General features: G+C 36.3%; 1 protein-coding gene across 3 annotated transcripts in view; it reads left to right on the plus strand.

The window, feature by feature from the left end:
* The window catches only part of NKAIN2 (sodium/potassium transporting ATPase interacting 2), a gene marked incomplete at its 3' end in the record, with an annotated part of 503,254 nt that overhangs the window by 243,586 nt on the left and 233,345 nt on the right, over window positions 1-26,323 (plus strand). For all 3 annotated transcript variants that reach the window (XR_013776731.1, XM_079325770.1, XM_079325771.1), the window contains exon 3: window positions 20,600-20,680. Coding sequence is in view for 2 of the 3 variants with exons in the window: in XM_079325770.1 (XP_079181896.1) it covers window positions 20,600-20,680 (81 nt within the window). The remainder of the gene's footprint in view (window positions 1-20,599; window positions 20,681-26,323) is intronic.

Below are 26,323 nucleotides of genomic sequence, written 5' to 3' on the forward strand. Positions count from 1 at the left end.
GAAAATTGCAGACTAATTTCACACCTTTTAGTTTAACTAAGCTTTCTTGTCAGAATGCTGGGATTTGAATTATCACACAGTAAAATGCATGGTCTGTAAAGTTGCTCCTGTTAATATCATTATTAATCACTTTGTTGTAGTAAATTCTAAGAGCTAACCAAGAAGGTGCTCTGTTGTGCTAAACAGTGTATAAATACAACAATGGTGGGATAAGAAAGTAACTTGGGGAGAGAAGTTAAAGTGAGAGAACGTAGCAATCACACAGGCAAGAGTCAATCCGAAATAGGAGACACCTGTGAGTTGTGCAGGCATATACCAGGCTGCATAATCCAATTTGAAAAGGATTCCCCATTTAGATCCTAGCACCTAATGACCACGCACTAGGTGAGACTGGACTTGTTATGGTTTGCTGTGACTGTCAAACCCCCTGAACACCCTGGAAGTGGGAGCAGCCCCCCATGCACACTCTCAGAGTGTTGAAAGATGCTGCTGGAACAGAGGAGAAAAGCATTGACATGCACAGGCTGAGCACAGGGGATTCTAGTCATTACTGCAGAAAGGTCTCAGACTCTGATGTTCCCTGTCTGGCTTTTTCCTGCAATTGTAAAGGCAGGAGAGTCCCTCTGAAGTTTCACCTCATTTGCCTGGGGAACAGAGAGGGATCACTGTGACTGTCCAGAGTCTGCTGTTTGAAACCTGCTGTGGTACAATTATTATGGAAGAGTTTATTGATAATCTTAAAAATAAGAGCTTGCAGATAAGCTTCTTTAGAGCTTTGTCTCCTTTTCTAACAAGATGACATGTTAGATGCCATAGATGTTATTAAATGTCTAGCCTGTATCAGATACAGGATGTCACAAAGAGATGACACAGTTATCACAGGCCAGCAGACACGAGGATTTAAAATCCTTGTCTGGATTATAGCCCTGGTGTAAATACATGAGAAGCTATTGCTTTCAGTAGAACTTAACTGAATGTAGCTAAAAATTTGTTGTTAAGGGCTAAAAGTAAAGCTGATAAGAGGGTGATTTTTCCCCATGGTAAATAGAAAGAAATAACAACACCACGATCAAATTAGCAGCATAACTGTAGGAGTAATCTACTAGAGCCTGAAAATAACCAGTATCTATTTTGTCAACATCTTCTCTTTCAAAATCTCATGATATTGCAGGTGCAGAATTTAGTTCAGGACTTGCTTTTTATTTTTGTTACACAAATTTAATTATCATGAAAATAGGCAACTTGATAGCATTAAAAATTAAGTCATGTTTTTTTTATACTCTGAACAGCCATGAGCAGACTGTAATTGACATCTGTGTTAGCATCTGCATTATAACCTGACAGGTAGCTCATCATAGGCCAATAGGTGGAGGAGTGGATTAGTTCCAATAGTAATGTATGTAAATTTTCCATGACAGAATGTTTCAAACTTTGGCCTGTCTGTCACATATAATCTGATCAAAATAGGTATTTTTACAGCGCTGAGTACTGTAGTTTCTAAGTTCTTTACAAATATTTCAGTCTTTATTTATCAACATTTTAAAACTGAGAAAATTAGGTCATATTTCTGAAAAATAAATACATAGGTATAAGCATACCATCTTTCTTCCAGCATAATATGGTGCTTTAGAAAGTTTTTTTAATATAAATTTTTATTTGGTTTTGGTTTTTATTTTCTGCTTGCTTCTTCTTATTGTATTGTTTTTATAGATGAAGTTTCATAACATCATTGCAAACACTGGTAAGGGAATTAAGTTTTGATATGTAGTGTCTGTTAGACAGCCACTGAATTTAATAAAACCAAAACCCAAAGTTCATTCTTCAAATGTGTAACATTAACATAGCATTTTGTTCTGCCAGCTATCTCATGCATAGTGAGTACTAAAGTTCCTATGATTCCAACAGATTTTGCTTGAAGTTAATAATTTGTATTTGCATGCATTTTCAGATGAGGATTAAATTTATCATGCTAGTTTAAAGCATTAGATAAGAAAAATTGTGGTTTAGCCCATGCAATAGATACTACCTGAATTCGTTCATTTATTGCTGTTAAGTGAGGATGTTTGATCCAGTCACAGAAGAGAAATGGTTAAGAAATTTTTGATTTGTCCTCTTTAAATCTGTATGTGTGTGGACTTGCATTTAGGATCCAGTGTGAAATTCCTCAATAGCATGCTGTGTAAATATTTTCAGTGCCAGCTTAATATTTTTCCCCTTTCTCACCACATAGAAAAATGTACTGTTAGATTTTGCACTGTGTGGAGCTTGCTAAAGGGGAAACACAAATGGACATGCAGGAGTGATGTATGGTGTGCACACAGAGAGAGTGTAAACACTAGTAAACAGGTTCCACAGCAACTCCAGCATGGGTCATTATGACAGTATGGCTCATTAAGAAATGAGAACTTTGCAGAGAAGTCACAATAAATTGCAGTATTTTGTCTCTGAGTTTTAGCTCTTGAAACCAGTGAGCTGTGAGTCAGGTTTTATCATTAGTGTGTTTGGATGGCAAAAGGGAAAATGCTGGGTGACATGAAATTAAACAAAACAAGTAAATGCTTGTGTGGGTGGTGAGAAACACAAGGGTCTGTTATGAAGGTAGAAACCATCATCCTAGATACAGAGAGAGCAGTTGTGGAGCTAGTTAGAATGTCCATGGAAAGTTACCCAATATGTGATAATATTGCTAAAAATGAAAGGAAAATGCGTAAAAGAGCTGGGGGGAAAAAACCAACATGGTGAACTTCACAGTCTACAGCTATCCAGTTTTGCTCTCAAGGACAAATATAGCAGGTATTGCATCCTCTGATTTCCATGAATTTGTGAAGTCATGATTTTGCTTACAGCTGTATACTCGGAACAGAACATACGGCTCAGGACCTGAACAAGTTTTGCGGATGAAACAACTGCAAACATCTCATTGCTGCTCAAAAATTCTTTCAGATCAATAACCTTTGCTACCTTTAGAAAAGGCTTGAAGAATTTCTGCCAGAAATCATAATAAGATTCTGCTGAGGTTGTTGTTTGGTTGCTTGCTTTTTTTTCTTTTTAATTTATGGAATCTCTTCGAAAATATGGCAACTTATTTTTCTGGTTCTTGTGTTCGAAAATGAGTCAATAAAGCCATCAAAGCTTCTCGCATATTTTGTCACAAAGAAACAGAAGTTTAAAGATAAAACTGTAGGCTTTTGGAGCAGGCAATTGTTGGCTTTTTTTGGGTAAGGAAACTACAAGAAGAAAATAAGAAGGCATCATTATGGAATAAAAAAAATAAAAATGAACATAAGTAGTTACTAAGACAGGGAAAACATTGAAGACTGCTTACCTGATCTTTCTTAGGATAGCGACACAAAGCAGGAAATCTCATACTGCTGAGAAATCTTTAAATATGCCAGAAGCAACTGACAAGTGTGAAATTATTCTTGGAATAAAGCAAAGCTACAAGCAAACTAAAAAATATTTCAACAGCATGTCTGACAACAGAATAAAAAAATTAAAGACCAGTTGTAAACTCACTGTTAGAAAGAAATGGTGTTAGGCTAATATTTGAATGTTACTGTCTGCACAGGTGATGTTTGGAGTCTTTGCTCTTTATATTTACACATTTTTCATCATATCATTTTAAATGAAACTCAACTAAAACAAAAATATCCTTATAAATAACAGTGGACTAGGAGCTTTTTTACATATAATTTTTTTAAATCACATTAATGGAAAGGAGGATAGCATGGTAATGAAGCAGCATTTGTATAAATATATATTTATATATAATCAAGGCTGGTTCTCATACTGTTCTTTACTAACTGTTAATCTATGGAAATGCCACAACCCTCGTGATAAATATTTCAAAATACAGCTATGTGGCTAATAGGCTTGGTGTCTTCCAGTTGTGAAATTAAATTAGCCCAAGCCACGTCTTCTTCTTAGAATTAATATAAAATGAGAAAATCAGGCATAGTTCTATACTTTACCTGTCCAGTTAAGCATCCATTTCTTAATTGCATTATAACATGTAGGAAACAGAGATAGCCGACTAATCATAATTTTTTTCTAATTTGCTGGAAAATATATTCTCTCTTTCCATTGAATTCCTGCAATTTTCATTTATTGCTATATTTGATCCACAAGATTGGGTGTCAAAAAACATATGGAAAGGAGCTTGCCACACCAAACATATCTTCTCACTTGATCTGTCATATCAGTGATTTATACATGCTGACTACATATAATTTTGAGGAAGAATTCTTAACACTGCAATTCATGCCAGAATCAAGAATTTAGGGGACTAACATGTTTATTTAAGTCAAAGATTCAGGACTTTTTTTCTGTTTAGACAGGTGTTCCCATATCTTTCCTTCATCAATAAAAATGTTGCACTGGAGTCTTTTTAAGGACTAATTTCTGCAGGTTTGGATATATAACAGTCTTTTATTTTCCACAGCAAAATAAGATCTTAAGACAGGAATCCCTGCTGTGTCAAAACAATTCTACAGACCAGTACTCTTTTCACTGAAAGTTAGGGTATCACATCTGCAATCTGCACTTGACACCTTCTCTAAGACTTGCTATCTATTAGTTTAAATGTTCTGTGTGAGGTTATGACTTCTACAAGTATATCCCATGGGATAACTCAAAAAAGATACTTCATTGCTTTCTAATACATGTTCAGCAGGCAAAACCTTCAACACACGTAGAGCTGCTGAGGGAAATAGAGAATGTAAGTTAGAGTTTGAAGCTGCACAGGAGCCTCTCATGCTGCTTCATCTGCTTTCTGCAGAATTTTGTTCAAAAATGAGTGCCATGGGAATGTCACCACAATAGCAGATTCTCACTTAAGCTGGGAGTAGACAAGGAGGCAGAATTAATTCAGCCAAAGACACTAAAATTGTGGGAGCTTGGCAGAGTACCAGGGTGCACTAATCATCCTTTTCTCTCCATCCATGCACCTCCAGGCAAGTGCAGTCTGAGGCTGGGTGAGACAAGAAAGTGTTTAGTAATGGGAAAGGACAGAGGTTTCTAAGTATTTTCCTCTTTCTAGGTCTCCATCTGCTAAAAAACCCAGTTAATACAATGAGAATTTGCATAAGTCCCCAGATGAATCCATATTTATACTGCTCAGCCAAGACTTTCTGATTCCTTTGGACCAGTTCTGTCTGGTAGGGGAGAGTTTTCTAATTTTATAACTAGATGTATGTGACAAGTTTATGGTTGTTCTAGATTTCCATCTCTTCATTTTAATGCTAAACTGCTTTGCAGTTGATTTTACTGTATTTCTTTTAGAAGGGAGGTACTTCAGTTGAGGTTGCAAACCTAGCCTAATTATTCTTTTATCTTTCTTGCCATTTCATTAGTGTTCTGGGACATAATCCAGCTGCCATGGAAGTCTTAGTACGTTTGCTCTAATTTCTTGCTGATCACTATTGACCTGATAATGGTACTCTGATGATTATTTTTCTCTTTTTTTCTTTTTTTTTTTTTCCCTTTCTCTTTTCCCCTTGGAATTTTGAAGTTTTATCTTTCTGGCTTTTGTTCACAAGTGCTTTCATGAGACACAGATCCTGTCTACATTTTAGAATTTTCTTCTTCTTCTGACAATAAAATCACACTTTTTATGCTTTAATTCTTTTAAATGTGACCATACTCTCCAATAACCTCTTGTGGCTTATATGTTTGAACATTATCTTATTTGCTTAACCTTTCACTTCTTTCTGTTTTGAGACTTTATATCTCTTTGCAGTATTAATACTTCTATCTTCCTTACCCTCTTTGCTCTGAAAGTTCTCCTGTTTGTTCTCTGTATTGCTAATACTACAGGATACATTTAAAGTAGAAACAAGGGCAAAAGAATATTTAACAATGTGGAGAGATTAACAGAAAACAGAAGCAAGATTTGGGCAACTTATTGAAGTTTCTTGTAGAAAAAGGACAGATGTTTTCCATGGGACCATTTCTCTTAGGTATAATCAATGAATGGGGATATGTCTGCTGAATATTACAGAAATCCCAGCAGTGCATTTGCTCAACATGTGAAGTTCAAAACAAGGCTGAGGAAAAAGAAATTACTGTATCTATTTAAGGATTTCCAGAGTGATGGACAGGTTTAGTAATAAGTGTTTATATGTAAAGTTGTCCAGCAGTTTCCATTACAAACCTTGATATTTAACCACTTTTATGAACATGCAAAATTTGAACCCTTCAAACTAAAGTTTTGCCCAAATCTATTCACTATTTTACCATCAAAGTGACTCAACCTTTCTGATCATCTAGATCGATGGAACTGAAAACAAAACAAAAAAAACAATACTTTTTTTTGGTGTTTTGACAGCCACTACAGAAATATGTTCTCATAATTTTTTCTTGCAAAGTGTGATATTTGACATGGAAAGAAAGAGGGAAGAGATGCCAAAGGGCATAATTAAAGGCTGTCCCTTGTCCTCATTGAAAATTCATCTAGATTTTTTAGAAAGGGCATTGGTTTCAAATCAGGGGATGGCAACAAGCTCTAGGCAAGAGAGGCAGTATGCAGCCATCCACCCTGCAACTGAGCCACAGTGCTGGGAGCAGGCTCTGCTCCTGCTGAACAAAGGGATGAATCCTGGGGGCTGCTGTACCCGTGTCTCTCCTGGCTCAGGCAACTGGCACCTTTGTAGAAGGGAGAACAAAGAACATTTTTTCTTTGCACCAGTGGCAAGGGGCAGAGGAAGGAAACCATCATTCAGTGTGGGGAAAGGGGGGAGGGCAGAGCACAGAAGCCTCTAGTACGTATATTTGTAGGTGAGGGGGTATTTCCTTCTGTCATTTTGTTGCCTTGATTGGCAGTTTGTTTTGAGAGGCTGAGAGTCTCTAATGGCTCTCATGGTGATTAACAGTAACAGTGGTTTTGGGTTTCTTTTTCTTTTCAATGTGTCCTTTAAACAACACAGAAGTATTTATACCTATGTATTAACAGAAGATTCATCTGGGTGCTATTATCAGCTCATGTGGAAGACACTGCCCATCACATGTTATTAACTATGGCCACTTGACTGCCCAACACCCACTATCCACAGTACTAGTGCAGTTGAGAAAATGCTTACACATACACTTTTTCAAGCACTGGAACAAGAGTCTGTTAAAGCTGCAAATGGGGCAGCTTTAGACTGAGAAACTTCCAAAACTGATGCTGCCTGTGTGACCTTTATTTAGCCACCTGTGTTTTTGAATTGTGCTGTGGTCTTTTATTGTGTGATCAAAGTGACCATCTCCTTATTAGTGCACAACATGGCTTTCTGGCACTGGTAATGACTAATGTGATTGCCTTCATCACCCCAGACTCATTTGCAGCAGAAATTTCTCATCACTAACATGGGACTAATAACTATTATCCTAATCAGTGCTTTAGGAAGGTAATCCATGCTTAGATGCACTCAGAAGCTACAGTAAGTCAGCTAGCCTAAGAAAATCCAACAAGCAGGTGAATTTGGATGATATTCAGTAAATAAAGCACAAATATGGACTAAGTGATGACGGCAAAAAGAAATGTTGAACAGTGACATCCAATGAACCTCTACTGTGATACATGAGAAAAAACTGGATGTTGATGTAAATTATCATGGATAATTTTTCATTCTTTTCTAAATTTTTCAGGATTTTACTTAAACTTGCCTTTGGATGCTTAGAAACATCTGGAAACAACTTTTATTTCTCTTCTCCTTTAATTTTGTCTTTGCAGGGAATATATTTTTGTGCTTGGACAGAAATATACTTTTGAAATAGCCAAGCAATCAGACCAGCAGAATAGTCTAATTTAATTCAAGCCGGAAATATAAGCCTGAACATTAGCTTGCATAGATACAAGATTTTCAATGGTCACAAAATTATCTTGTTGATTTTCAGGCAGCAGCAATTTAAAAATGACATTATTTTCCTATTGGGGTTTTCAGTACTTCTTTCCACGTACCTGGTGGAGTATGTGCTCTTTCTGGCATTTTGAAATGAAATTGAAGAGCAGGAGAAACCCATTCAATTTTCATTATGCCTTCTAGAATTTGGAATAATTCAGTCTGCTTGCTTAAAATCCCGGTGCTTTTCCAAGCACATTTATCAGTTTGTCACGATGTTGTCTCCTGTCATAAAACTGTCATCACAGTCTTTTGATGTCGCAGTGCTGGGGGCACTGGCAAAGTTTCTTGGCTCAGCTGTGCTCAGATTTTGCATGGCAAGTTGGGTTGCTCCAGTGAAAGTCACACAGCTCTTCTGCCTCAATGTGGAAGCTACGGTGCCTTTCACTGCTAATGTCATCAAATGCCATCTTGACATCTGGATATATTCCCACCCCATTTGAAGTATCAGCTGTTTATTCCCTCACTGTTGATCTTTCTTACCTTCTTATAGGTTTTTTTTTTTTGAGCTATCATCCTTTCAACAACCTGCTATTTTTACTTTTTCTGAAAAGCACTGGGAAAGGATCTGTGTAGCACTGAGTGTTTATCAAAATAATTTGTATGCTTTTCCATCTGAGCTGTGCATAGGTCATAATGGCAAAAAAGACATGTAAGAATCAAGGAATTGGAAGAAAAGCTGGGCTGGGAAAAAACCCTGGAAGACATTTTACCAAATATCCCTCTAAAAGTGAAGCAAAGTTCTGTAATTTGATGTTTCAAGGCAGCTTATGGACCCACAGTAGCACTGTCAGTTTTCTTGACTATATTTTCTCCTGATGTTCATGCATCAGAATTTATGCTGCAATTGATTGTATTTATGGTGCGTTACAAGTTCATATGCATCTTGTACACTGAAAGTCAGTTTTATTCCCTTATCACATATTTCTCAAAAAAAATTTTTAAAGGCTTGTTTAATTTAAAGCTTAAATAATCTTCTTAAATTCCAATTTGATGAGTAAGGAGTGTTATAAAAAGAATATGAGGTCTAGTCTTTGACTGAAATAATATCTACTCTGAACAATGGTCCTGAAAACAAAAACAACAAATGATAATTAAATCTCTGTCAGAATTGTGTGCCGTATCTTTAGGACAAACTAGGGTTATTTTTCTATTTCAACTCTATGATTTCATATAATCATATGCCCTACTCTCATTTTATTTGTAGTGGCTTTGTTCATCAGTGTCTTCTCTACTTTTATTCTGTTTAACTACCAGTACCATCTTTTTCTTTGTTAAAGAGATACAAAAATGGTGATAGCAAGATGGCCATTTTCAGTGAGTGCAAAAATAGAAAAAAAAAGGAAAAAACCCACAAAGACACAGTCTATTAGTATCTCCAGCTCTAGCATTTCTTCCTACAAAAGAAATGGCACTTTTGTGGCTATACAGGCTACCCATGTAAAACCTTTTTTTGGCACCTGTGTGCACTGAAATCGTCCAACTAGCTGATAAGCAGGCACCATGCCACCGAAGCAGATGGGCATAGCTGTAGAGAGCCAAAAGACAATGTATGTGCATCAAGTGTGGATGTTGGTGGCAGGTTTCCCAGTCAGTGATGTCTTAACGATTAAATGTCTCGAGTTTTTTGCATCTGTAGTTACAGAGATGCCAGGCTTACTACTGGTACTTGAAATTTTCTCCTGGTTTGTTTATAAATTATAGGGAATTCTTTATGAATGCTTGACCTAGAAGGTAGTTGGAACAAGAAGATTAACAGTAAAGGAAACAACTTAGCAATAACTTTCCCCAGCCCTAAATAGCTGCGTGTTGTCACTCAGAATTGGGCAAACAAAAATTCCAGAAAGTGAAAGCATTTTTCAGGGTATTTGAGATATGAAGAGGATAGAACCAACAGGAACTTTAAGAGAAAGAAAATAAAATGCAATCAGAGATCTACCTTTACTATAACATTACAAGAAAAGGATTTGGAGATGACACCATGAAAGAAGGACTCTCAAAGGCACGAATAAAGAAAATTATGATTTTCTTTGATCATATCAAATTTAGGGAAATAGAATTTGACCACTCTACGTATATTAAAAGGGCTGAATCACAACATTATCTGACTTCATCTCTAGATTCTTCTCAGAACTGCAAAAACCTAGGGCATGGAATATCTTTTAGCTAATTTTTTGGATACGAATTGAAAGAGAAGGGAAAGGCAGTTTCCCTAATGCCATCTAAGAAGGGCTTTCTTTGTTTTCTGAGTAATACAGAGAAAATTTGCACACAGAGTCAGATATAAACCTCCTTGAGGAAGGTCTTAATTCATCCAATGAGCAAACAAATGTGTTGTGATGATCTGAGAAAAATCAGAGATTGGTTGATTGACTTTTAAAATAGTACTTCCTTTCAATATATGCACTCTGGTTGCAGCACAAAATTATTTTTTTAGACAAGCGCAGTCCTAAATCTACCTGAAGAAACTAGAAGATTAAGTGAATTTTGTATTTTATCCTCTTTTTGAAAGGGATGTTTGTGTATCTGCATTCATTGTTAAAGCTTCAGATTCCTCTTTTGTTTCATTCAATACCTTCAGAGTTGGAAAAAAAAAAAATAAAAAGCCTAGTATTAAAACATAGTGATCTTGCCAAATCAGGCAGTCTTGCCCATCAGATTTACCAGATGGGAATCAGGGAATTGGAAGAGTATTCTTTGTCTTCTCTCCCTTGGCTGTGGCTCATTAGACTCCCTCAGAGAGTTCATCCCACAGAAGTGGTGCTCTCGCAGGTGTGCGCCCCCTACACAATGAAAATGAATCTAACCCTCTGCTCCCCCCACAGTTCCATGAGGCTCGGTTTGGTGCCTCCAGAATTTGGCTCCATCCCCTCCAGCTACCTTAACCTCCTGAACAAAATTCAGCCTGGCTCCATTGTATGTCTGGCTGCAAACACCCTGCAGATCCATTTTCTGTGTGTTATCTCCAAAGAATGGGAAGTGACCTTTGCCATTCATTGGTACTCTCAAAGCAGCTGCTTGCCTCCCAAAACAGAGTTGCCAGCCAGTGACTTTGATGGTCTGTTCGCTCCATTCTGCAACTCTAAAACACAGTCCAAGGTTTTTTTCTGAAATTTTGGTGTGGTCTAAGTAATTTCTTAAAAAGTGTGCTGTAAAAAACAGTTTGGAGAGAGGCAAGAAAGATTTGATTTGTCCTCATTTATTTTTCCTATGGTAAATCTTTAGTTCAAGTTATATCTCCTTTGGAATATGAACATTAAAGACCACACTCAACAACCACTGTGGACTCAACTACCAGGCTTCTCATGACTTTGTCTGCTAAGGCATTAAGCCAAAGAAAACTGAAGGAAGAAAAAAATACCTGGGAAGCTAGATAAAAACATCTCAATTTAACAAAAATATATTATTGTAAATGGCTTAGTTTTAGTTTTAGCAAGAATTTCTGTATATTCTCTGAGGGAGATGGATTCCCTTTATAAATAGATGTAGCTGGCACTCAAATACTGAGGCATCAATAAATGAATTTAAATAAATGTCAGTAGACTTCTGTTCCTAGCAACAGTGGCTATTGATTTTATTTTTTGCACTCTGTTAAAAATGAACATTGAAAGAATTCTGATTGTCCTGATTTGTATTTTTAAGAGAGAATTCAAATGGGAACAGCTGCTAAATGTTCCATTAAAATAAGCTGTTCAATGACTGAATTATAATCAAGATTTTTCTTTTTGGATGTTTCTGAAAAGCCCAGAGACACCAAGGAAACAGTCAATACATGTCTAGCTCCATCAATTGCTAACGTCTGAAGCAAATTACAGCTTCCCATTTTCCAGTGAGAAGCCCTTCTCATTAGGTTACAGCAAGGATATGTGTCTTATGTTTATTTTAGCTGAAAGAACATCTTTCCCTCCTCACTGCACAGTATCCAGTCCAAACTGGAGGAATTGAAAATATTCCTCCTGAGGGCTGGCCATTCAGAATAGGCAGATTCTGCCTAGAACTGCCTCAAGCTGAAAAGGGCTCGGAGAAAGGGTCCCCATCCTGGGTGGAATGTGAGCACGTGGCAAGGTGAGCACAGCACAGAGCCCCCATGGATGAGCACTGCTGCCCTGCAGAGGGGCTGAGCCATCATTGTGGCCTCTTGAGCTGGCAGAGCCCCTCAGCAAAGTGATCCCTGGACTGGACAATGGCAGCTAGTGAGCAACCTCACTTCTTGGCAAAGGAGCACTCAAACATTCTGCAGAAAGGCAATTACATCATCCTCTTCAGCATGTTTTCAAATATTTCTTAACAACTGAGGCAGAGTTGTACATACAAAACCATTTTGCCACCTATCAATTTCATGCTAAATTTTCAGAATTTTTTTACTTTTTTGTTTTCTATTTTGCAGTCTGATAATGCCATAGTAGTATTCACTCTTAGATGAAGCCTTTGATAAAGCAGTTTATAGTATCCAATGATCTTGTTCCATTTTTTTTTTTTTATTGGTAATTAATTGGTAAAATATTCTGGGGAGCCACAAGTTACAGTGGAATTTTAGCACAACAATTCCTGCAATTTTCCCCTAAGATTTGTTATTAAAAAGTTATATCCATCAGAGACATTTTGGTTTTCTGTGAATGCAATTTCAGTACTGGTAACTATGTATTACGTCTGAGGAAATACAAATCCTGAAATGCTTAGTATTTTAGGAGTGTTCTAGAAGTTAGGGTTTGAAATTTTTTTCAAAATATTTCTAGCCCTGTAATTGAAGAACCAAATAGCAAAACCACATCATTTTGGTTTCTATTTTTTTCCTATGCCAATTTTAATATACATTTAACAGCTGATTAGAACTGGTCAAAAAATAATGTCATTTCAAAGCTGTTACTTCAAGTTTTGTATCTTGAACAGCATTGATTTCTACTGCTAGTAGCTCTTGTGGTAGATCCTGGTAGATTAATGTTGGAATTGAAGCAGAAAGGTTAAAAAAGGTTCAAAGCAGTGCTATTTTAAGATTGGCTATTGTGTAAACAGCTCAAGTTATGTCTTGAAATATAGAGATATAACAAGAATTCTGTTACAAAGCATTTTGAGTTCTATTTAAATGAGAACTATTCTTTTCCTGTTACTTACATTTAATTAGTAATTTCTAATTTGACAGACTTTATAATCTGTCCTACAAACAAAAGAAAGAGTACTGAAAAAGTATGGAAATAACATTAGAGGAAAAATATCAGTCCATCTGTGGATGTATGTATGTATATTCATGTGTCTGCAGCTGGTTGGATATGTACAGTGCTGCAGTACACTGAGTATTCAGATGTTTGAAGTTACTTCCTGCTGATAAATGTTTCACAGCAAAGATATGATCAAAAGATATACAGGAATTGAATGATGAGTGAAGCCAAACCAATTAAATTTCTACTGCTATGTCAAAAGATCAAATAAATATGTCCTGTCAAAATTTCTGTCTTACCTTACTTTCTTTATACATGAAATAGACTTTTGTTAAAAAGCTCAAGAATCATAATATATTGATGCTGAAGAAACCAAAATCCCTGCCAAACCACCCTCCAAAACAACAAAAGGAAACAAAGAAATAAAACAAAACCAAAACCAGCAATAGCAAAAAATAAATCCTCTAACCAAGACAAGAAGAAAATATTTGAGACAAAAGGAAGAAAATTTCTTTGCTTCCCATTTGGAAGAAGAATGGCAGAAATTTTGACTTTTTAAGGAAAACTTTTTGTAAAAGTAAGTCCCTAGTTCCAGAGTAATTTCATTTGAGGATCCAGACTATTTGTAACTCCCTTATTGTAACACATTAGATTGACTGGACAGTGCTACAGTGCTACAATATTGACAGAAAGTAGTAGTAGTAGTAGTAGTAGTAAGAATAGAGTGATTACACAGAGAAAATGTTATACATCTTCCTTAGAAAAGCTGCATGAATGGGCTGATGTATCTCCAGAGTTGTTAGTAGTTTCTTGGACTGGAAATTTGTTTTTTAGTGTTGAGGGTTTTATCTTCAGTGGTTCAGTTGGACGCCAGTTTAGAAGCTGAAGAACGAATGAAAGTGATGCAGTACCAAAACCCACTTTTTTCAATCTTTTGCACTAAAGACTAAAGAGCTGTGAATCAAAAAAAACAGGAAATGAACAAATCAATGTTTCAAGTCTAAGCACTAATGGACCATCAGGAAGTGTCGGATATAAGCAACAGTAGTTCTCAGAACATGTCTCTTCAGCAGTCCATCAGTGGTGATGTTTACATTACTTTGGTCTATTTGTTTATGTGGGGAAAAAAGGAGTATATATCTGCATAGTGCAGTGTTACTATCTTATTCTTTATGTCACCAGTAAAAGATTTTTAATGGGCTCTGTGACACTAGGAATTTTGCCTTTGAGAAGTTTGGCTTTCCAAACAGCAAGGGTAGAGTGATCTGTGTCAGATACTGGGAAGTGAACCGAGCCCTGAAAGTGCCTTTCCTCTGAATTGAGTGTAATGGGAATCTTGATGCTGCTCAGAGGAGGACATCTGCATTGCAGACATCTAAATGTGGGCAGATGGATACTACTCTGACAGTAATGTGCTCTGTAAAATTCAACTCGTTTTGTGCAAAAGGAGTTGGAGCCATGTCTTCAGAACAAAAAGCAAATCTCTGCTGTGCTTTCTGTTCCTGGCATGATTCTGGCACAAAAAAAGAGGAAACAAAACAGAAGCAGCCAAAAGAAAGAAGCTCAGTGAGTCCCACTCAAGCTAGAACTCCTTGGCTATGAGTTGATGGAAGGCTGACTGCACATCATGTCAATGTACTGGGCTCTGGGCTGTGCCTTTGACAATTTATGACCTGACCAAAATGTGCCTCAACTTTTCCTCCTGACTTCTATGCTTATGAATCCTTCTTGTGCACATCAAGGGGAAAATAGAGTTAATAAATAATATAAAATCAGGGCTTATAACTGAGTTCAAGGAGCTAGAAATTTTATACATAGCCATGGGGTGTATGGAAGCCTCTGAAAAGAAATTTTAAGCAGCATTTTCTCTGTATCTGCAAGCACTGATTACTCAAGAAGGAAAAAGGCATTCCAGCAGCAGTTTGCTGTTTGGTAGTGACCAGTTCTGATGTGCATGACAATTCAGAATCTTTCAGTCAGTCTTGGCAGAGGTCACTAATTATTGAAGTGTAATGACAAGGAATTAAAATATAAGGCAGATTTTTTTTTGTCTGAGCAATAAAGGAAAGAAAAAAATACATAAATGCATGACTGATGAAAACTGAAGAGTCAAGGAATCAGAATGCCAATGGGTAAAAAAATTCCTTGATAAACACAAGCAGAAAGCTAGACTGTCACTGGAATTTGAGACAGCAAACTACAGCAACTCAAAATGGATGCTACAGAACCAATTCATATTTGCTTAGAGGCAGATGCTTACCGGATCAAGGATGGACAGTGCTTTGATACTATAGCCATGATTAAAAATAAATGAAAAAAACAAAACCTAGCAAGAAATATCTAAGTCTTACTGATAGGAAGAATTTAGCCAAGCAAAACTAGTGCAAGCTGCATGCTGTGACAATTAACAAGCAATGAAAAAATCCATCTTGCCATTCTGCAAGAGCTTCCCAGTACGTTCAGGGAAGTCAATGAACATTTATTGAACTTGTTGCACAAAGTTCTCTGCTGCCAGGAATATAAGACTTTCATCTGAATCATTAAAAACAGAACACTGTCACTCTTTGTGTTAGGTTCCTGACAGCAGCAGTTCTTAAAACATCTGGTCCTCATGCATTCAGTCCCTGAATCTCTGCTGGGTGAGAATTTGCCTTCAGAGTCCTCTTTGGGGTCAGGCTGTGGTTTCTGATCCTGCTCTGTTTTGGAAGCTTCCCACTGATGTGTGGCTCCTGCTGGGTTCTAGGACTGGACTCTTCACCACATTGTGCTGCCCATATCCTCATCAGCTCTCCAGGAAAAGCCTCAAGAAATGGGAATAGGAAGGGAACAGCAACATGCACAGAGCAGATGAAATCAGAGATGGTGCCTACTAAGCAGCCATGTGAAGTCCCACTGGAGACTGATGTCCTTCCTGCTTCAGATGGACTTCTCACAGGGGAGTCTAGGTGATTCTGTCAGTTCTGGGCATATAGAAACAAGAGGCAGAGATAGTATATTGATGTATATTCAGAATTTCACTTTTTATTTTATCATATTTAATGGGGAAAAGATAGGTTTGAAAATTGTATTTCTAAGTGATTTATCTTCATAGACTGAGGAAATTAAGGGAAAATAACTTAATAAACAAATATAATTATATTGTGGACAATTCTTACTGCATTACTGGGGAAGATGCTCTTCCCCAACATGCTGGGCTCAAGGTAATCTTTAAACACCTCAAGAACTGTTGTCCAGATAGTATAAATAATCATATATTTAATTACTGTGGTAAATATAGTCATTATAATTTTAGAAATTCCTTCAGTTTCTTTTCCCTGAATGTAACAGAGAAGGATCTTGGGAATATTTTCAGATTTGGAAGAATCTGAAACTAAAATTATGTACATTTCTGAAAATAAAGTAAGTAGCAAATCATTAATAACAAGAACAATTAAATTGCTTTGAATTGCACAGTGTTAGTCTTGGCCTATGTATCCCTCAAACAAATGTGTTTGTAACTGACTCACATATCAGAAAAAAAATTTAGGAGCAATCCAAGAGAAAAGCCATGTAATGTTCTCTGGAAAAAAATGAATAATAATGCTTTAATTTAAAGTAGTCGTAGCTATCAGAGTTCCTGGCTATTTCTCCTTGAAAGGTGTGGGACATATTTCTCCTTCAGGCAGTGGGATAAGAGTAATAGATGTGAGCTCTGGTGACCATGTTTATATCAAAGGCAGTTGTGGCCTACCTGAACCTTTGCTTTTTGTGCCCTTGTGATAATTTTTCCATTTGGCTTAGATATTAAGTGAAGTGATTTAATTTCTTTGACCTTCAGTTTCCATGTTAGTAAATTGGAGATATTGTGACTTAGCCAACTTTGACAGAAATATGAAGAGAAATGTATAGGTTCTCAGTACTGGTACAAGTATTTTGACATCTCAATTTTCCATTCTCCAAGAAAAAGAATATATCATATATTAACTTGTGATGATTCCTAGTGAATGCAACTACACTGTATCAATAAATCACAAAATACCTAATTATTCTCAAAATTCTTTGCAGAGCATTATAAATCATGTTTACTATTCAAGTCTTTAGTCTTAACCTTTTAGTTATACCTCTTTCAATTGTGGATCTCCATAAAAATAGTACACTTCATTGTCATTGCTGTGCCCCTTCTCAGTATTTCCTGCTTGGTCAAGTGTGTATTCATCAAAGTTCTTGTCTTGCTGTTGTGTGACTGCTGTAGCATTGTGGTGGCTTCTGTCAGATAATGCAGCTGTCTTGAACTCCCACATATGAGAAAAAAATACAGCTATAGCCCTTTGAAGCACTCTTACAAAATGTGCTTCTAATTAGATACACATAATAGAGAGTGTCAAAGGGATTTGTTCACTGTCACAGACCTTCAGTGCTGAATTTTTTCAGCAATTTGCTGAAGCACATAGAAAATAAGAGGCATCTATCACTGCATGTGATGCAGAGATAAGAGATGTGCTATGTCTGAAGTCTCTGAAATAAGAAGCAATGGGAAGCAGAAACATCCTTGTATTTCAAGACGACTAAACTCAGTGTTTATCCACAGAATTCAGGCAATAAGCACTTAATACAACATTTCAAAAGGAAGAAGTTTAAATCATACTTCTAAAGGGGATTTTTAGCCTTATCTGTTGTCCAATAACAAGAGATTCTTGTTAAAAAAGTATCTAAATGGCAGATAAATGCACCAGTTTTTGGTGCTAAACTTTGCAGTGCAAAATGAAAGTTTTGTTTCTTCACATAATAAGGTTCTATGCAGTTCTGAAGTTCGTTGTAGTGCTCTGCAGAATTTCCTGTGCATGCTGAGCTTTTTAATCAGCTGCTGCTTACATCCAATGGCACCTGTTGTGCTATGAACACCTGAACTAATAAAACCTAGTTTCCAATGTCTCTCTCCCACATTTTTCCCCATTCATGTTTACTGTTAAATTATGATCTTGTAAGTCTTTCTCTGTATAAGGACTTTCCCATTTGTACCCCCATTTTCCTGAATTTTTTTGGATAAAGTATCTTTGAGTCTTCTTGTATTCTTTTATCCGATTTGTTTAAAATTGTTCTGGAGCACAAAAAATTTTTCAAGGGAAGAGAAAGTGCACATTTTGTATCCTTGAGAAACCAATCTAAAGGCAGTATTTAGAATTTTCACTTTCAGAAATGAAGTTATCTTCATGTGTCAGAAGGAGTGTTTTTATTATCTACATGAGAATATATAACATTAAATTATTACAATTGACAAAATCCAACAAGTTAAGGTGCTGCAAAGTTGATAAAACCAACTGAAAACCAAAAATTGAATCAAAATTGATGTTTTCTTCCCTTGTTTTGTAGTTATAAAGCTCCATGTTATATATGAAGAGGGATGTACTGTAAGAAAACTACAGGAAAATGAAATGGTTAATATGTTTAATGTCTCAACATTATTATTTTTTAATGGAGTTTTTAAAGACTCTTCAGCGGAACTAAGTTCCTTTTTTCTAAAGTTTCATTAGCAGCCCACATTCAAAGTGTAGATGTGGATTAGCTGGGCCATCTCTGGAGATATCCTGACATCACCTGGATAAATCCCCGCAAAAGTTGATCCATGCTGGTTGTGCTTTGAGCAGAGATTGGACCAGGTGACCTCCAGAGAGTTCTCCTGACCTAAATAAATCTGTCATCTGTGACCAGAGAGAGCTGCTTATAAAGTATATGTAATCTGTATTCTTTAAATTACCTGGAATTATTTCTGTATAAAGCACTTCAAGCATTTATAGCTGTGTTAGCTTACATTAAATCAAAACTATTTTTATCACAACTTTTTAAAATCTGAACACGGTTCAACTAATATGACTGGAAATTATTTTGTTATCTATAAAAATAAGAAATTAGAACATGTCTAAATTTGGGTCATAATGGATATAGTCTTACTTTAGATCCTGGGAAATGGCAAAATTGTTCTTTTCACAGTATCTAGAAGATTAGGTTGAAAATGTTGAATATGCCATGTTGAATAATAAACAGTGTAATGCAGAACATTACTTGCAAGAGAAATGCAAGAATCCTGCATGTGTTGTTACTGAATGAAAAGGAAGAGATTGTCATTCATGACAAACAATAGTTTGTCAATAGTTTGTCATGTATTTTTTTCTATGGAATTTATAGTATATAATCCAAAATATAGTCTGCATATTCAGAATGTGAACACATGGAGGTGTGCAGAAAGTAGTGCTTCCTGATTTGGAAGAGGAGCTATCAAAATGTAATCAGTATGGTTTGGAGAAAAGGCTACAAGACATGAAGAGTAAGTCTGTAAACACTTGTGAGGAGTGGGGTGGTGGTACAAAAGGAGAAAGCAGCTCTCAGCTTTAGCAGGTAGGGAATGGTGTCCTACTGCTGTTGTATCTCATGTGTATGCAAGGCCTTGTGGAATGAAATAAACAGTCATGCAGAATTGAATTGTGGGCTAGAGGATGCCTACAACAGCCATCAGGAAAACATATGAAGATTCTGAAATTTATTAGATGATGGAATAATTTGTCAAGGGAAGTTCTTAAATACAAACACTAGATAAGAGTAGCAACACCAGGTCAAACTTTATTATACAGGATTTCCAGCATTACAGCAGGGAAATGTACTTTCCAGTCCTAGCACATAAGGTCTTATGAATACAAAACAGAAGCAGAATAGTGGACAGAAGGAGAGAAAAAAATGTATTCCATTACTCAAATCAGATCCATGAATAAGATATTTGGCAACTACCAATGAACAGATATTGCTTAAATATGAACTCTTCTCCTATACACTCTAAGACAGAATGAAAGAAAATTAGAATAAGATTTAAAAACCCCAAAGAAACTGGCAATTTAAAATGCAGTCTGCCTCTTGAAGGTGTTGAATAATTATGAACCGTGCTTTGGAAGGTCACAAAATAAATTAATGGAGGCAGATGTCATGAACAAATTTCCCCATATTTGTAGAAATACTCCAAAAAATAGATAGATAGATAGATAGATAGATAGATAGATAGATAGATAGATAGATAGATAGATAGATAGATAGATAGACAGATTTTCTTCAGGTTGTATATCTGCTTGGTTTCTTGAGACTAAATCTGAAGTGTTGAAAAAAATCCAGTGCTAGATCAATTAGGCTGTTATTTAATAAGTTATGTTTGAATGATCAGTTCTGCACTTCTAATATAATTAATACAACAATATAATAATTTCTAATAGTAACTTATATAATTGATATTGCATGCCTCTCTATTGTAGCATTACCCATTTGAACAAAAAGAAAGAGATACAGATGAGTCTCAAATTCAAATATTTATCAATTCTTTCCTGAGATGCAGGTTTTCTGATGCAACTAAGTACTCACTAGGTCACTTGACTCTGTGTCAGGGAAAGGAAAGAATTTATTTGTGATTCTCTCTTATGTGTAACATTTTTATTCATAGGCACCATATTTATAATCTGGTTTTGTCTTGGATTGAACCAATGAACTAAGTTTAACTCAGCTAGGAGTGGAATTGTTAATTCTGTATTTCTCTCTTTCTCCCTACAGTATGCTATCTGGCTGGTCCTTTGGGTTACATGGAACGTGTTTGTTATCTGCTTCTATTTGGAGGCTGGAGACCTTTCAAAGGTAATTTACCACTGAACACATTTAAGCCATCAACTTTTTGTTAGCATGCCTCAGGCTGTGCTCTTTTTACTCATACTTTTAGTGTTACCTAAATGAATGTTCTAGTATGATGGAAATTTGGAGTACTCTGGGTATGTTAGAAACTTTTAAACCAGACAGTAATGAGCATATACATTCTGATGCCCACAACAATAATTGCATATATTCTTTAAAAGAAAATTACCTCTTTTTGTTCCCCTCAGTAGCCCTGCAATGCAAATTTCACCCATGCGAGAGACATTAATTAATGATTTCATTAATACAAAACATTGCCATCTCAGGGGCAAACAAATATTTATTGTACCTTAAAGCTTGCTGTTACTTAGCTGGATTCCTTTCAGGGGCCTTATACATAGTATAATAGTTGTAAAAGAAGGGGTCTTTCATTATATTAAGATGTAAACTGAGGTGCCAGAACAGATTGCCATTTGGCTTCATCAGTGTTTTATAAGCTTGTGCTTGTGGTAGAATGGTTTTCCTTGAACAGTTATATACAGTAAAAATCCATAGGAAAAATAAGAACTATATGTTTATAGTTTTACTGACAGTGTGATAATACATAAAATGGCAATTGGTAATGGCCTCAAACCTCAAACTCCTAATTTCTAAGGTGTTCCCAGAAAGGTGGCAATTTGCAGAATAAAAGATTAGCAGTGGCAACAATTTTGTTTTAGGGCAATATGCTTCAACTGAGTTGTAGATATTGCTGAATTATGCTCAAAGTGCTTTGAACTGACCATTAAGGAGAATCCCTCATGTCAAACATATCACATTCTCTTCTTGACTTAGATTTTAATTTTTGTTCCTGGTTATAGGGAGTTTAGCCCAGCTTTAAATACAGATGTAATCCTCTGATCCTTTGTGAGTTACTGAAGCCTTATTATGCAGAAGGTTAAACACAATTATAGGAAGAATAAATGAAGCAGAGATACTTCCCTGCCTGTTGTTTATTTCAAGTCACCCCCAAAGTACAAAAACTAGAGATGAGTTATTTCATCCCCATGTATTCTTTTTCTTCAAAAGATGCTGACTTCAAAAGGATCAAAATTTCATTTCCTGAGGGTGTAAAGTAATTTTCTGCAGGTAAAATGTTACACTTTTCTGGTTTTATACTTTCAGACAGGCCCAATCTCATTAAAAGCTTGGCAAAAAACATAGAAGATAAAAGAACTCACATGTATTATCTTTTATTTGGTCAAAAATTTTCTTTGTTGCCAGGAGAACTAACATACATAACAAACCTGGAACCTGTTGTACAGTTATACCTCAACCCAATCCACTCTCTTGCCCCCTGCTTTTTTCAGCCATCTGCATTCCCAAACTTGTAAATGTTAGGATGCTTATCTTGCCTTGGAAAGTGAATGGTGGTGGGAAAAATGGAGAAAGAAGTAGCTGTTTGAACACTGGGTATAAAAACAGCATAAGAACAGTAGTAAGTGCTAGTTGGAATAAAAATGGGCTAGAAACTGTATTGAAACCATGATTTTTTTTTTTTCTGAAGTCGAAAAATCATCATCTGGAATGTTTCCCAAACAACTGTAGGGTTCAGGTCTATATGTGAGTGCAGTTTAATCTTTTATTTGGTCTCTAGAGGTATTATTTGCTCCAGTGATACAATCTGCCTTGAAATACTCAGTAGAGTATATTCTTTCCACTTCAATTGCTTTCAGAGCACCAGAGTTGGTAAAGAGAGGGAGGAAAGGAAAAGTTCTGAGGAAAATGGATTCAAAAGCATGGTAGAGATCAACTCATTACCTACAAAAGATCTAATTCACTTGTGGGGCATCATTCTTCTCTCCTTTTCAATTCGAATGGTATGTCAAGACTTCCCCACATGGGAAATATTCTAGAAGATCTAGTGCTTGGAAATCTACATCTAATGTAAAGATACCAAACTGTTCAGGTTGATATAAAATACCCTCCCATTCTAGACACTTCAAAGGTTCTGGCTGTTTCACAGATGTAGGTATCTTAGAGAATAGATAATTTCATCTGTAATGTTTCTCAGGCATATTCATAAATCTTGCACTGAATCTTCTTTATTATTTATATTTTCATCTGGGAATAACTACAGTTTTAAATCTGTGGTGATCAACCTGGATATTTTCTTTGTTGGAATAGAATGGAATGTAGAACCTTGAGAAAAGCTCAGGTCTAAACTAGTTCTAAATAGAGAATAAAAAATAACCTTTAGGCAAGTACCAGAGGGATACCTCTGTGGTTGTAAACCATGAGAGAAGATCCTGTGCAGCATGGCTTTAAGAATTGATAGGTTAAAATTACAGCCTTATAATAGTTCAGATGGGTATAGTTTATTTTTATGTGTATTATTTATAGCTTGCTACCAAATAAAATAAAAATAAGGCAGGTTTTTTTCCCCAAAGTTTTGAGAAAGCTTTTACTCTATGTGTGCAACAATTTTTCTGTCATCACCTGCTGAGACAATGGAGAGGACATATTTCAATTGTAAATATGCTTATTTTACTTGTGAGGGTGGAGGTCATGACATTTTTACAGCTTCTCCCTATTATACTGAAAGAGGCCTGTAAAAACTCAGAAATTTTTAGAACAATGAGATAATCATCTCTAAAGAGATTGAGAAGATTCAAGGGCTTGTGGACATCCATGCAAATCCATTTGCATTATACACCTTTACAATCATAGATATCATGTGAAAAATGGTGTCACACCAAGTATTTTCTGTCCTTGAGGCACAGTTATCTTTGCTGAAACTCTATCACACAAAGATGGAATATTTATGGCTTTGTAAGAAAGGTTTGTAACAAAGAGGAAGTACAATTGCTTGTTTTTAACCTTGATTTTTATATGGGTTCTGTGAATAAATGCTTAGAAAACCCACTTCTCAGGCTTACTTTTCAGTATTATTCTTTAAAAATATTTAATTAGTCTGTGTGCTGTTTTGCTTGCTGGTGACTGCCATATGCTCTATAACAAGGACTTTAAGGTGTCAGGACTGGTAATATTTATTTTGATGTGTGGCTAAGCAAATGTAGCTCATGAAAAGCATAACCTCTTATCTTGAATGAGGCACATATGAAGTACACTAGTGAAACAAAAAACCAGGAAAACATAATAGAAATAATTTCTGAGAAAATGTCATATTCCTGTGATTTTTTTTAAGCCAGGAAAGTGCACAAGGAGACAGATTCAGCTATCTCAGAATAAGAACAGAAAATACTCATGTGTTTAAGAACAGCACTCTTCATTCAAGACATTTGAAAGCCTTCCCTAATGATGTCTAATGATACCACAAGCAGAAAATAAGCAGAATGAGAACTATCATACTCCCATTTTTAGTTTTTAAATGAGTAAACATTTTTTGCTGAAAGGAACCCTTCCCTGAGGCTGCACTGGTCCCATGGCAAGTGTGGGAGTGGAAAGGCTGTGGCTGTCAGTTTCTGGGACTCAAGGCAGAGGCTGGTTTGGGGTGCTGAACAAAGGGACCAGCTGGCCTCAGGGTCCCTGGCAGCCCTTGCTGCACAGGGTCCCATCCTTGGGTCAGTACTTCTGGTTCTTGTTGCATGCAATTCTGTTTGTGTGATCAGATCCAAGAGTTCTCCTCTCACTGTCACCTGGCTGAGCTCTGGAATCACTTTACTGTAGTCCCCAGAGTACTATGTGAATATGACCAAGAGTATTCTGAAAATCTCATTTTGACTGTCAATTTTTTGTGGCATTTTTCACATATTCTTTATTTAAACTTAATAATATGCAAAATTTACATTTACTATACTAAATCACTAAGTTGTACTTACATATTTTTGACACAAAAAATTAGGTGTTTGAAAGTCAAATACTCTGGCATCAAGAAATGCTAGAATTAAGATTACTTGACTAAGCATGATTTAACTCTCTTGTACATTCATTTTTACATATCTTTTAATTATGAAGTCATAAGTGTATATTTTTCTTTAATCTCTGTACCACATAGCCTGCTTTAGAGATGAAGTTTTGGTAGTTGACTGAGGCTGCCATGCTGAATCTTACTGCAGCAGTTAGAAAAAGCTTAGTAACAAATATAAATGTAAATCCTGTACTTCACTTCTGATCTGAAACATGTAGAATAAGAATATGAAAGGTTAGCTACAGAACTCTGTCACCTATGATCTCTAAGCACAGAAGTGATATTGTGAACATAGATCACTAGGTGCAGTCAAACTGTGGTTCCTCATTATTCATTCTGCAGGTCTGAGCAACCACTCTAAAAAAAAAAAAAAAGTTTCTATTTGCATTCAAATCATGCTACTTCCTTTTCTATATTGCCCTGTACTGCAACAAGGGGAACATGAAAGAATAAGATTTTTTAAATGCACTTGTTTAAAATTGAAATTGTTAAATATAATACAAAGAACTGAATTTGCTGTAGTTATTAAAATGTAAACTAAAGGAAAATATGTAATCAGGTTGTTTTCTGCCAGAAGTTTTAAAGGAAATTAAAGGTTTCTGAAGACTTTCTCTCCTGCCCACCACAAGTAACTGAAAATATAAGATAACTTAGACTTGCAAAATCATAGACTTATTGATGCTGGAAGAGCTCTCTCAAGGTCACTCATTCCAGTCTCCTGCTCAGAGCAGCACCAACTTAAAATTCTATTATGTTGCCCAGAGTTTTAGCCAGTCAAGTGTTAGAAGTCTTCAAAGATGAAGTTTTCACAACTTCTCTATTTCTAACCATTCTCATTGTGAAAAATTTTCCCATGCAATGTAGCTGAAATTTTCATTGCAAATATGTAACTCTTCCCTATTCCTGCTGAGGTTAGTGAATCAGGAGGCTTAACCAAAACTTGGTTAACTTGGGAGTAGTTGGAAGACAATATAATGGCAACGTTGGGGAATAGTCTTGAGGAGAGAGTCAGCTGTGCAAAGCTGGAGGAATGAAGATTTAGGGAGAGAGTTTGCTGCTGTTTCATAATCTGCAAGGACTTCTCACTCTAGCTGGTCTGCAGGCTAGTCTGTTTTCCATATCATGAAATCTGGGGAATAAAGACAAATGTAAGAAATCATGTTCAGCTACCAATATGCACTCTGTTTAAAGTCAGTGTTTACATACTCATGGTCATGGTTCATAGTAAAGTAAAGCCACAAGGGATTTTGGGATACAGCCATCAGTTTTCCTGCCTCCAGCCAGACCCATCCACCAACCTGCACTATGGGAGAACAGCTGATGCAAAAGATCTCAAGGAGGAAATGAGCAGTTTGGAAATCCACCTACGAATGATGCTCATGCATTAGCAACTTCTCATCACTGAGAAATCCTCCTTTCCCTTGTTGATCTGAGATGTTAATTCAGGATTAGCCATATATAGCTGACTTTTAGTGGTTCTAGGGCAGCCCATTCTTTCTCTTTTCCCTTGTGTGACTAATGAGAAGAGGAAGAGGCAGCAATGATCATAGGACCTCCTGTCAAAAACTTAGCACCAGTTCGGAATTGCTGGTGGAGATAAATGGAAAGGATGGGAGGAAATACAGAGCCTATTTTTCCTTCCATCTTATTGTCTTGTCCCTACCATCTTATTGTGCAAAATTATAAGGACCAGCCAGAAATAGGCACCTTGTAGTGTGTAATATTTTTCCCCTTGAATA

This window comes from Erithacus rubecula, assembly GCF_903797595.1.
Source record: "Erithacus rubecula genome assembly, chromosome: 2".
Taxonomy (NCBI): Eukaryota; Metazoa; Chordata; class Aves; order Passeriformes; family Muscicapidae; genus Erithacus; species Erithacus rubecula.